This window comes from Pelophylax lessonae, assembly GCF_965119305.1.
Source record: "Pelophylax lessonae genome assembly, chromosome: 7".
In the NCBI taxonomy this organism is placed as follows: domain Eukaryota; kingdom Metazoa; phylum Chordata; class Amphibia; order Anura; family Ranidae; genus Pelophylax; species Pelophylax lessonae.
The window spans coordinates 273300421-273314021 of record NC_138774.1 but is presented as its reverse complement, the minus strand read 5'-3'; the positions used below and the strand labels follow the sequence as shown (position 1 = coordinate 273314021).

At 43.2% G+C, this 13601-nt stretch overlaps 1 protein-coding gene across 5 annotated transcripts in view; it reads left to right on the top strand.

The window, feature by feature from the left end:
* SH3GLB2 (SH3 domain containing GRB2 like, endophilin B2) overlaps positions 1–13601 on the top strand; it is a 143431-nt gene that overhangs the window by 94018 nt on the left and 35812 nt on the right. For 4 of the 5 annotated variants that reach the window (XM_082263087.1, XM_082263086.1, XM_082263085.1 and 1 more), the window contains one exon: positions 6264–6287. The exons of the other annotated variant lie outside the window; for it this stretch is intronic. In XM_082263087.1, coding sequence (XP_082119213.1) covers positions 6264–6287 — 24 coding nt within the window. The remainder of the gene's footprint in view (positions 1–6263; positions 6288–13601) is intronic. 5 annotated transcript variants of the gene reach the window in all.

Below are 13601 nucleotides of genomic sequence, written 5' to 3'. Positions count from 1 at the left end.
TAGTTGTAGGTAAACATAAGGAAATTTGTGTGATCAGGTTATGTGTGTAGCCTGCAGAAGCTAAACCTCTACAAATACAGGGGCTATCTAGAAATTGTAGTTGCCTAGCTGTTATTTTGACCCACTGGCTTTGCTACTTTGAGTCCCTGATCCAGGACAAATATGAAGGTCATTAGGGTTGGAAAAGGTCAATAACCCATATCTCTATTTTTTCTGGGTCTGTCCCTCACAGTACTGAAGCAAGGGGGTCAATTTGACAGCCAGACAACTAGCAATTTTTATGAGGTCTCAGCAATGGCTACCTTCATATTTCTCCTTACACTGTTTTTGCTTAAAGGAGAACTAGAGCCAAAGCTTTATTGGCCTTGCTTCCCATGTGGGTCACTTTAATGTTGGGATCCACCCAGATGCCTGGACTCTTTGCAAGCCACTGGGAGACTGAACCAGCCGCTCCTGCCCCCTCCACAGCCGTGTGCTCCAGTGAGTGCTGGAGTGGTGGGGCAGAGCAGAGAACCGTGACTGAGTCACCAGCGCTCTGCTCAGTGAAGACAGAGAACTGAGTGATCACTTAGCTCCCAGTCTAGAGGTGGCAGGGGACAGATTCAGCATTGTTCTGATGTTTAATTCCCAAACTTCTCTTCTTACGACTTGGCATGGCTTAGCGAGAATATTTACTTTAGAACAACATAGTCTGAGGCTCTGGGAACTTTTAGAGTTTCAAATGTAGTCAGATGAAGGAAAACTTCAAACAAGGTCAATAGCTCTGGTGAGGCAGCACCCACACAGCAAGTCCCTGCTTGATGGGCACCCAACATTAGCTCAAACCATAAAAATACAGAAAGGAGCACCAGACCAAAATCGGATAGAAGTGTTTAAGTTGACTTTAATTAATTTAGTTGACAAAAAAAAGTCATAAAAATGGTTAATGCATTTAGGGGGAAACGGGATAAAGCTAAGATGAACCAATGGCTTCGCAGATACGTATTAGAACCAATATTGAACTCTCCTCATGGAGAAGCAACCTGACCGCAGTTGCTGAGCAGTAATAGACCATTGCTGCTCAGCAACTACAGTGAGGTTGCTCCTCCACAAGAAGAGTTCAAATGCAATACTGGTTCTAATATAGATGAAGAGGAGGTAGTGTTGGCTGTTTTTATATTACTTTTTTCTATCAACAACTAAAATTATCTTGGACTTTTTTATCTGATTTTGGTCTGACACTCCTTTCTGTATTTTTACAGTGAGAAGATGAAGCAGGGGTCAGGGCAGTAGGCAGGTCACACCACCACAATGGCATAGTAATCAAGTACTGTAGGACAAAGGGTACACTACTCATCACAGACCTCATTTAGAGCCTGGCCTATTCATCTATGATGCTGGAGTTCTTGAAGGTGTGCCACAGCATTCAATTTATGGGTAGGCTAGCTGCCACTCTGGGTGGCTAGGGAGCCTTAGCTGGTCCTGTGTAGCTCATCCACAAATTCACTCCTACAAAAACCATGTAGATTCCTACAGAATGCACTTGGGATGCTGTGACTGCAATCTTCCTCAATTGGTTGGTCAAGTGGATATATCCTAATGTTTGTGATGCCAGCTTTTCAAGGAAACCTGTACTAAGAAGAATATGCAGGCTGTCATTACAGGAATCTCTTGAAAATGCTACAGAATGGTTATCCTGCAGATAAAGTGCATTCAATGCTTTGGATCACTGGGCAGAAATCAGTACTTTTTTCATTCACTGACCAGGGGTCAGTGAAGGAGTAAATACTGGCTGTATGCTTGCTGTGGGTGAGTGACTGAGAAAGTTCTGAAGTCAGAGACAGCCGGTCAACTAGCATTTTCAGAAGCTGGCCAGCAGTGGCAACCTACATATTTCTTTCATGCAAAAATCACTTTTAGGACTGGTTATAACTACTACTGAACATTAGAAGCAGCTGTATAGTCAGAGGAAATTTATGACCATTTTGATTGGCTGTCCCACTGGACCATAGATGAGGAAGACAAAGTCGGTGGAGAAAGCAGATCACAAAATTAGAGCGTCAATTAAGGCGCACCAATGGTTGCTAAGGGGCAAGTGTACCACCCAGTTTAAGTAAAATGTATTTGAAAGGCTGATTTAAGGCATTTAGACAAACACAAACAAGGGTGGGACTTGGGAATGTCATCGGCAGCTCAAGACCCCTTTGCCTGTACTGGTCTAAAAGTCTGCAGTAAAAAAAAGGAGACCCATCATGGTGGAAATATGGGAGCTGACATTTCTGGCTTGTATTTGATTGCTGGTACAAGGTCCAAGAATCTGGTTGATAGCCCTGGATCAGGTACCAGACCAGAAGAGGCAGCTCCATATCTCTACAAAGACAAGTTCATTTTTATAAATCATTTGGTTTGTGTAGGTCCTCATTGGTTTCTTTTCTATGGTCAATGTAACTTGACTGTATAGTAACTTTGTAGGAGTGATACAGATGTGGAGGTCATTTGGCTTCCCTTTTTTGTTGGAGTCTGACATTCCTTTGAGCGTTTGAATTCATGTCCACACTTTCATTGTTAACATCCATCAGTCATAGTCTTATATAGAAGAGATCAGAACATTCCATATAGAGTCCCACAGATCTCCTATAGTGTGTACTAAATTTACTTTAAAATAAAACCTGACCTGGGCTATTTGATTTCTAAGGCACTAACCATGCTGAATTCCAGAACCTCGTGGTGCAAATAGCTACTTATGTGAGTCTTCAGACTGATACGTATACCCCTGTAATACTACTTAGATCCTAGGCATAGGAGCTATGGATGGAGCCTTGATTTGTGCACAAGTCAAGATCGAGAAAGCCTGCTGCTGCTACTACACTTCTCCCTTATTCAGCTGTTGGTGGGCAGTAGATAATTTTGCATTTGACAGTTTAATAACAGGGGTGGAGCTGTGTGCTAAAATAAGGTGGAGCTTAATATTGTCAGTCAGTCAAGGCTCCATGTACAGCCTGGTCCTGGGATCCAAATAGGCTTCACAGGGACATAGGAATCAATTTAAAGACTAACGCAGGTAACTTGTGTTACTTTTTGTGCTGCAGAATTATTATAAACCAGGTCAAGTTCACTTGATTGGTGTTCTCTTTCCTGAAGTGTTACAGTTTAAAGTGTGCCTTTTTAACAGGAGAATCTATAACCCAAAGTTAATTTGTATTGAATTTGATAGTGTGTGTTCTCCATGGAGCTACATCTGGTTCCTGTTTGCCTGCTGTCTTTATTATCTTTGAGGGGGCATGAAGAAAACCCATAGCATGACCATACACAATAAACTAAAGCCACCCAGTTGTGTTACAATATGATTATATCATCTACTAAGTTCAGGTTGAATAGCACAAAAGCAGAAATATCCAACAAAATGCATGAAAATACTCATATGTAATTTAATATTTTTCCAGTCACTGATCTCATGTAAAATTATTCAAATGTAATGCATATATTGCATCCTATGTCCATGCATGTTTAGATATCTGCACAATTGTGGATATAGCACCCACCTAGGCTGCTAGGTAAATCTAATTTTGCTCCTCTGTGGAGCAGGGGTTGACTGCCTAAGGCTGCTCCGTCTGTCACAGGCTGCTGTTCTGCTACTTCCCACCTTCTAGAGTATTCTGGAACCATAGTTGGAGGGAAAGCAGGACAGGCCACTTGAATATTTATGGAACTCCAACCATTCTCTTTAGAGGTGTGCCCAGAAGGTGGCAGGAGAGCTCATAAGTAGTCTCAGGCCTGGCAGGAGAGGAGTTCTTGGGACTAGTCCTGTAGGGCAGGGGCCACCCCCTTGGGCAGAGAAAGCTAGGAGAGCCTGAATGAACACATTGAGGTTCCAACAAGGCTTAGCTGGGGCCCGACTAAATAACCTTCATTCAGAGACTGAGCCGAGGCAGTTGGTGGGAAGATGTCCAATTATCCTGTGGCTGAATGAATAAATGAGCCCCCTATACCGAGGAGGAGTGACAGTGGGATGCTTTAATCTCCAAAGGCAGTTCAGGTCACCTTTAGTACAAGGAGTCTTGCGGGATATCTATTTTTCAAGTCAAGTGCAGCCAGGAGTTGTGCAGTACAGCCTCAATTTTATACATGGCAGCCAGAAGTCCAGCAGTTCTCATGCCTATCCAAGTTCATTGCTTCCCAATAAAAAACAAAAAGAAACCCCCTAGACCAGGGGTCTTCAAACTATGGCCCTCCACGTGTTCAGGAACTACAATTCCCATCATGCCTAGTCATGTCTGTGAATGTCAGAGTTTTACAATGCCTCATGGGATGTGTAGTTCCGCAACAGCTGGAGGGCCGTAGTTTGAGGATCCCTGCCCTAGACCATTGATGGCGAACCTTGGCACCCCAGATGTTTTGGAACTACATTTCCCATGATGCTCATGCACTCTGCAGTGTAGGTGAGCATCATGGGAAATGTAGTTCCAAAACATCTGGAGTGCCAAGGTTCGCTGTGCCACTGCCCTAGACCTAGATCTTTTGAGCCAGAGGGAAAATGCCATGTGCCTGGCTGTGTTTACATTGAGTGGGGAAATAGAACCAAAGTAGCAGTAGCTCCTGTGGGGGGTAGCACTACATAAATTTAGTAGATCTGAACATGAATTGGCACCATTACACTAGATAGTACAATCTCCTTTAGACTACCCAACAACTGTGTTTAAGTGCCTACCTAAACAATCTATTCAATTTCTGGAATAGTTCTGGATACATTTGAGAAGATGTGAAGTTGTTATTGGTCTCCATGACCGTATTGTGGTGTTTCACTTGAATATCTGTCTGACACAATAACAAGAAATGAAGGGAACAGTTGTCATTGTGACAATAAGACAACAAATGGACAAAGGTTGTAAACCTTTCTGTTAAGAGTGTTTTTTTGAAGTGTGTGCCCCGGGGTCAAAGACCACTAATAAATCCCTGATGGAGATTATGTCCTTTCTCACACTGTCCAAAAAAACGAAAAACCAAGTTTTTGCTGGAGAGTGCACTATGTTTGCAGGCACCATATTGAATCAACCCAACTTACTATATTGCTGTCAGAGATCCCCGAACATCCAGGCACTGGTGGACATGTCCGTTCTGCAAATTCTTACTTTTCAAAAATCTATATTGGCTTGGGAACAGTGGAGGCTTTGGGAGCAATTTAAGGAACCAGGGTGTTAACATAGAAATATGCAGTGCCAGTGTATGGTTCTAGCTAGCTAACTGCTGCCTTAGTTTATTGTGTATGGTCATTTATACAAATTACCTTCAGAGCAGCATCTTGTCTTATTAAGAAACTAGAAGTGTTTTTTTTTTTTGCGCAAATGTACCCCCAGACTACCTCTCATTGTTTTGAGGGAGGAACATTACTCATGTTTTTTTCCTTAGCTACTCATTAAATTTTGACGTTATGTGCATTATGAGGCATTGGCACCGGCTCATGCAAAATGCAGGTTGGCAAAGTGAAGTAAAATATGGAGCCAGATTGCAGCTTCATGTAGACGAATCTAAAAAAAAAACCCTATTTCATTGGCTTCTGGGGAGTGCTCCACAATGCACCTCATCCCATGACACTGATTTATTGCAAAGCAGATTTATTATTCATATTGATCATGTAAGATCTACATTACACAGAATTGCACTGAACAAAAAATAGGACTAGTAAGCCAGTTCAAAATATAAGACAAACATGGGCAATTCAAACAATCAGTAATGAAACAATGAATAAAGAGGTCACCTTCAGTAAATTGCGCACTCCAAAACAATCAGATGCAGAGATATAGGCAACTGAAGTTGTGTAGATCCTGACTGACCATGTCCTTTTATTTCTTGGATAATCTTTGTTGGTTTTTTTAATGCAACAGATGTCCTCATACAACAAAAGACAGAAAAGGGGTGGGGCCAAGCTTGACCTTTACAGGAAAAGTCAGCATTTTTATATAACTTATTGTGCCTATATTTCTGGATCTGCTGATTGTTTGGCCATGCAGGTTGCACTAATGGTAACCTCCTCCTCTTTTTTTAATTTTTATTGTATGCTCAATTTGACATGTCCAAGTTTGTGATGGCTCCACTTATGCTAGCTGTATAAAAACCTGTATGCACTCTATTAGACCCTACAGCCTAAGTTTGCAGTGATCCACACCTCCGTTAACATTTCCCTCTCCTTTCCACCCCTTCTCTGTGATCATCATTCGCTGTTGTGTTTTGTTGAGTGCCTATGACGTTATCTCAGACTCATCTCTCCTGTTACTCTGTGACTGCAGCTTTGGAGTGACGAGGTGGACAAGGTAAGCACGCCAAAGACCACATGTAGGACTATTGTTGTGCCCTGTGCTTCCCAGAAATGTTCTTTACTACCTAAACCAGGTCTCGCCATCTCAGGCCTCAGAAAATGCCAGCACTATATATTCTGTGGTTCCATTTAGCTGTTTCGTTCACTTTAAATTAAGGTACAATGGTCCCAAGATGACCAGAATATCCAACGATCACACAGGTGTTCTGCAGAGCAGTTGCACCAAAAACATGGCTGGGTGATTAGGTTTGTGCCCTGTACTCCCAGCATTGTCCCTTCAATGATTATCTGGGAAGTTCAATTTTAATAAAATCTTCCCCTGAAAACTGTTCAACAAAAATAAGTTTACGGGTACATTGACACTATGGCTTCAGTGGTATCTTTGGGCCTTTTAGCACACAGAAAGTGAAATCTTTTACCAGTCATAAGTCATTAAAAGATTTTGTTGCCTTTCTCTGAATTGTAGACCACTGAGATGAACCTCAACTTTTCTTCACAAATCTGGGATTTGGTGGTAATGTAGGTTTCGTAAAGAAATGATTCCTCAGGGGTATGCAGCTTTTTGCCAATACTTATTAAAATGGTTCTTATATTGGCTCCATTTAGATTCATCAAGACATTTTTAAATATCGGGTTGAATTTTACCATCCAAAAACGGGGCAAAATCTAAGCCTTTAGTATTTTTTTTTTTTTTTAACACCCAGACTTCTTTAGATAGGACTTTAAAGGTGGAGTCTGTAGGTTATTCACACTTTGTTGACCAAGATGTAAGCTTACCTCTTTAGAGGTTACAAATTTGCTTATTTACCAGATAAGATTTTGCTTGATAATACAACTGAGGTGAACTGGTGATGATTGATCTTGGGCGTATAGGGACATGAGGAATTGAGGTGCTAGTAATATACTCAATGAGATCATCCATCTCCCACCTTTTGAAAAAAATATTAATTTAAAGCTAGATTAACAGTTTTGTAAGGAGTAATTCACATTTAGGCTCCTTTCACACACAGGGTTTCACACATTTAGGCTCCTTTCACACTGTCCGTTTTTCAGGCGGATCTGAATGGATGCCCCATGCATCTCTATGGGGCATCGGATGTCAGCATAGACATGTCCACTGACATCCGATCCGTCAAATCCGGACGGATGGAAACCCTATTTTCCATCCGTCTGGCAGGTTGGATCGGATGAGAACGGAAAGACGGTCCGTTCTCATCCGATTTCCCCATAGAGAAGAATGGGGACCTGACAGCTCTGTCTCCGCACACAGTGCGGAGACAGAGCTGCCATCCTCCTGCTCAGCGGGGGATCGGCGGATCGATCCCCCGCTAAGAAAAACTGAGTCCAGATGGACTCCCTGTGTGAAAGGGGCCTAACACTTTCCTATAGGAAATGCTGCTCCAGGCTCCCCCTATTATAGCACATATAACCAAAAGCCTTGGCGTAGGTCATGTGATCTCTGCTGTAGGGAAGTACCAGAGCTCAGATTGGCTGATCCTTTCTGCTGAGAAAACACAGCAAAATGCCTAAGCTTTTGGCTTCTGCAAGCAGCGCTAGAGGAACAAGGAGCAGCATTTTCCCCAGGAGAGGTATTTAAGCCCTTGTATTGCTTGTTATTTTCCAGATTGTTAGCAGTGTTAAACCCAAAACCAAAAATGTAATATATTGCAGTTTACCAATCATTTGATGTGGTGGCTGCATTTGTTTATCCACACTGGATAAAGGAGCAGAGGGGGCACAGCAGACAGCAGCATTGTCAGTCTGAGAGGGAGAGGGTTGTGTTAGATGTACTAGAGCAGTGGTCCTCAACCCTGGCCTACAGGGCCCACTAACAGGCCAGGTTTGCAAGATAACTGAAATACTGTGGCAGGCTGGATCGGCTGTGCGACAGGTACTGCGGTTCACGGAAGCGCTCCTGGGGGCCTGCATGCGCCGCCCCCATTAGGCAGCGGGGGATGCAGATCCACGGGGTGGGAGGCCACGATTGCCGCCGGGCACCTGCGATCGCTCCCCATGGAGAGAGAACAACAGTCTGCTGTTGTAAACACCGCAGACCGTTGTTCTCTCTGGAATGAACACAAAGAGCCTGTGATCTTCCTATTTAGGATCACAGGTCTCTGTGTTGACTCCACAAGTCCCTCCCCCATACAGTTAGCAAACACCCCGTAGGCCCACACTTAATCCTTTGATCACCCCTGGGTTAACCCCTTCCCTGCCAGTATCATTATTACAGTAACAGTGCATATGTTTAGCACTGATTACTGTAGTAATGTCACTGGTAACCCCAAAAGTGTCAAAAATGTCAGTTAGGGGTCCGATCTGTCCGCCGCAATGTCGCAGTACCGCAAAAAATCACAGATTGATTCCATCACTAGTAAAAAATAAATAAAAATGACCTAAATCTTTCCCCTAGTTTGTAGATGCGATAAATTTTGCGCAGACCAATCAAAATATGCTTTTTACCAAAAATATGTAGCCGAATACAAATTGGCCTAAAAGGATGAAAACAGAGGAATCTTTTATATAGCAGAAATTGAAATTTTTTTTTTTTTTTTTTACAGAATTGTTGCTCTTTTTTTGTTTATAGCGCAAAAAATAAAAATTGCACAGGTGATCAAATACCGTAAAAAAAAAAAAAATATAGCTCTATTTGTGGGAGAAAAAGAACATCAATTTTATTAGGGTAAATCGTCACACAACCGTGCAATTTGTCAGTTAAATTAACACCGTGCCGGATCGCAAAAAAATGGGCTGGTCATTAAGGGGGTAAAACCTTCCGGGGGCTTAAGTGGTTAACATTTGAGTATAGCTCTGCTGTAAGTCAGGAATGTACCGTTCATGTCCGAAGCCTTTTTTTCATTGATTATCTAGTGGTCTGCTGGTGTTTTCTGAGGCTGTGGGTTGGGAAACCACTGTCCTATACCTTTAAATTCGTGCAGGGCACCTATTGTTTCTAGACCTGGCGTAAATGCCAGAAATAGGACTGACCAAGGCGTCCATTTTTGTTTGTTGGCTGTTTATCCTCCTCTGTTTTGTTTATAACATCCCTCCCTAGCATGACCCTCTCCTCCTCCTCCTGAAAAAGCTCTTCTGGATGGGTAGGGACAGGTGATTGTTATTTTCCAGACATCAAATGTGACAGCTTCCAGACTTTCATTTTTGCCATCTTAATTAGAAAAATAAAAGAAATGCATGATTGATGTGCCAAGGAAGCAGGCCAAGAAATTACATCATCGAGTCTTCTTAAATTCATCAATACTTTCTGCTCTCCTGATTGGCTCTTCACATTTACAACCAGGCGAATATGATACATAGCTGAGAACTATTGCTGATTTTTCAGAGACAGTCCCAGGGTTTGGAAATCTGTCCTCCCACATTTTTTTTAATTTTATTCCATAATTTAAAAACTGCATTCTGAAGTGTCACATTTGGTAATTGACTCAAAATATTTGTGACTATTTTACTTTTAGGTACCATTTTAAAGGAAATTAAATGCTTTTATAAAAATGTTGATTAGTGAATATAGCATAATGGTATTTCTTCTCTATGATCTGAAACTGAATGTATCAAACCACTAAAATAGACCGGAAGGACAAATGTAAGATGGCGACTATGGTAATGACTGAAGCCGCCCTGTTATACATAGAAAGGGACAATTCACAAACCGTGAATAAGAATGAATGTGTGAAAATTGGGAATATATTGTTCCATTTCAATCTCCAAGACTCTGCAACTGCCAAAATACATGTCACCTCTCATTGCATGCCAATGACATTATGCAGGGGCTGTTAGTAAATGACTTGTTTACAATGACAAATACAAATTGATTATTGCTGGAGACTTTTTTTTAATGTGTAGTTTTCTTCCTAGCTTCAAACTCCCCTTGATTGCTGGTGTTAAAATGCGCTCAACTGGCCCCTTGACAACAGTTTCTAGAGAGCGCTTGTTTCTAGAGTGAACTTGTGTTAAAACCAAACTCCAGGCAAACTAAATATCCATTTGAAATTCATATATGAGGGCTGTTTTACATGTCAAAAGATGTGTATTTCTGTTCATCCAGTTCTGCAATTCACACCGCACTACCACTCAGTACATCCATGGGCATCCGCAAGGGGGGGGCGGTGCCGCCCCCCCCCCCCCGGAGCTTCATTCCACACACACAAAATATCTGAGTGCAGCGCTGATCATAAACATACATGATGCGGTGGCCCGTTGGCTCTGGCTCCCTCTCCTCTCTCTCTCTGTCCTCTGCTGCGTTGCCCTTCTGACAGCTGCAGGGGGCGGGCCGGGGATTCCCTGCTACTGACGTCAGTCATGAGGGGTGGAGCTGCGGCCTGCGGAGGAGAGGAGCGGCAGCCAGGTGAGGAAAGGAGACCTTCCCTGAAATTCAGTGTACGGCAGTGTTTCTTAACCTTTTTTCAGTCAAGGCACCCTTTAAAAAAATTATGGACAATCTCGAGGCACCCTATTCTAAAATAAAAAGCGATTCTGATCGTTTTACATATGTAAACGTAGAACACCCAACGGTAAAGGTGATTTATTCTTCCGGAGCAAATACACTTTTTCAAGCTGATACTGACTAGTATTCCAATGTTTCTCTTCTTCCTCACTTTTTCTCTATCACTTAGCTCAGTGGTCCTCAACCCTGGCCTACAGGGCCCACTAACAGGCCAGATTTGCAAGATAACTGAAATACATCCCAGGTGATATCATTTGCTGCTCAGTGATTGCAGTATTCTAGTCTGCATCTCCCCAAGGTAATACCTAAAATCTGGCCTGTTAGTGGGCCCTGTAGGCCAAGGTTGAGGACCACTGACTTGGCTAATGATTCCCCAAAAGCTGATGGAGAGAGGCAAGTTAGGGTCAAACCAAGATGATATGCAGGCAACTGACAGCCCACTTATCAACTGATTGGTCATTAGGAGGTTGGCAGCTAGAAGGTTGTAATGGTGTACAATGAAAACCAATGGCTTTGTGTAACTAAAAGCCAGGCTTCACCCACCCACTGGCTTGTATGCAATTTGGGGTAAGTTTTTTTTTTTTAGGCATTTTCCCAAGGCACTCCTGAAGAAATCTCAGGGCACCCTGGTTGAAAAAAGGCTGGTATAGGGAACACTGGGAATTTTTAGGTGCTACTAATTGATTTACAACAACACTGGGAGCTTAATCTCCCCTTTCCCATGGAAAGGTTTTAGGAGATTTCCAAAGGGAGTGTGTATGTGACTGTGTCAGAGGTTGGTGTCAAATTGTTGTAAGTGGCCACTATATTGAAGATATGGCAGTTTGGATATAGATTAAAATATACACCGATCAGCCATAACATTACTACCACCCACCATAATCCTTTAAAGCACAGGTGTCAAACACAAGGCCCGGGGGCCGAATGTGGCCCCCCAGGCCATTTCATGTGGCCCTCACACCTCTCCTTCAGCTGCAGCACCCACCTTGTCTCTGTAATCGGCAGCAGAGAGGACAGAACTTCTTTGCCAGGTCCTGCACTCCTCTGTGCAGCTGCAGAAAGGCTCATCTCCCCCCTCCCCTTTCTCAGCAGTCTGCAGCAGAGAGGAGGGCAGAACTCCTCCTGCAGATCCTGCACCTCTATGTGCAGCCGCAACACCACCTTGCCTTTGCCTCCCCTGGTCTCAGCATTCATCAGATTCTGAATGCTGACTTCAGCCCTCCTCTGGTTCTCCAGACCCTGCACTTCTTCCCAGATCCACGTGCATTTTCTTCCTGGTAGCAACACAAGGTAAGGGGGTGCATTGTGATGGAAGGAAGGGTGGGTGACTCTTGACTTCTGATGGTGGGGGGGTTCTTGAAATCCCATGTAAGGGTGTAAGGGGGCATGGGATGCTCTGGACATCTAATCCTGAGGGCAACCATAATGCTGATGTGGCCCGCGAGGAAATTTAGTTTGACACCCATGCTTTAAAGCATGGACTGTAAGTGCTGAGGTGGCGTCTTCACAGATTGAACCTGTTCTACCAGCACATCCCACAGATGCTTTTTTTTTTTCTAAATTGAGATCTGGAGAATGTGGAGGCCAACACACACTGTTGTGTTCCTGAAACCATTCTTGAATTCATCAGACCAGACCACATTGTTCCATTGCACCGTGGTCCAGGTCTAATGCTAACATACCCATTGTAGGTGCTTTTGGCTGTGTACAAGGGTCAGGATGGGCACTCATTTGTCTGATGCTACACCGCCCCATACAGAAAAGCTGAGATGCACTGTGTTCTGAGACCTTTTCTATCGGAAGCAGCATTCACTTTTTCAGCAATTTGAGCTACAGTAGCTCTTCTATTGGATCAGAGTACACGGGCCAGCTTTTGCTCCCTGAGTCAATGAGCCTTGGCCACCCATGACCCTGTTGCTGGTTCACCGGTTTTATGTCCTTGGACCACTTTTGGTAGGTCCTGGCCGCTGCATCCTGGGAACATCCCACAAGAGCTGCAGGTTTGTAGTTGCTCTGACCCAGTCCTTCAAATCCTTATACTTGCCCCTTTTTGCTATTTTTAAGAGATCAAGTTGAGGGACAACATGTTAACTTGCCTGTCGTAATGTTATGGCTGATCGGTGTGTGTGTGTATACACAGTTTGTGTAAATACAGTACAGTACTGTGAAAAGGTTTTAGGCAGGTGTGGTGTGAAAAAAAAATAGAAATGGGAGAAATAGAAGTGCTAATAGTTTTTTTTTATCAGTTAACAAAATGGAAAGTAATTGAACAGAAGAGAAATCCAAATCAAATCGATATTTGGTGCGACCACCCTTTGCCTTCAAAACTGCATTATTTAGTCAGTTCTATGTACACTTTGAAGGAACCCGGCAGGTAGGTTGTTCCATACATCTTGGAGAAGTAACCACAGATCTTCTGTGAATGTAGGCTGCCTCAAATCCTTCTGTCTTTTCATGTAATCCCAGACAGACCTATTGTTGAGATCAGGGCTCTGTGGGGGCCAAACCATCACTTCCAGGACTCCTTGTTCTTCTTTACACTGGAGATAGTGCTTAATGACATTGGCTGTATGTTTGGGGTCATTGTCCTGCTGCAGAATACATTTGGGGCCAATCACAGGGCTCCCTGATGGTATGGCATGGTGGATAAGTATCTGTCTGTATTTCTTAGCATTGAGATCACCATTGATCCTGACCAAATCTCCAACTTCATATGCATAACTGCAGCCCCAAACTTGCAAGGAACCCCCATAATTCTTCACTGTTGTCTGTAGACACTCATTGTACTGTTCTCCAGCCCTTCAGCCAACAAACTGCCTCCGACTACAGCCAAATATTTCACATTTTGAC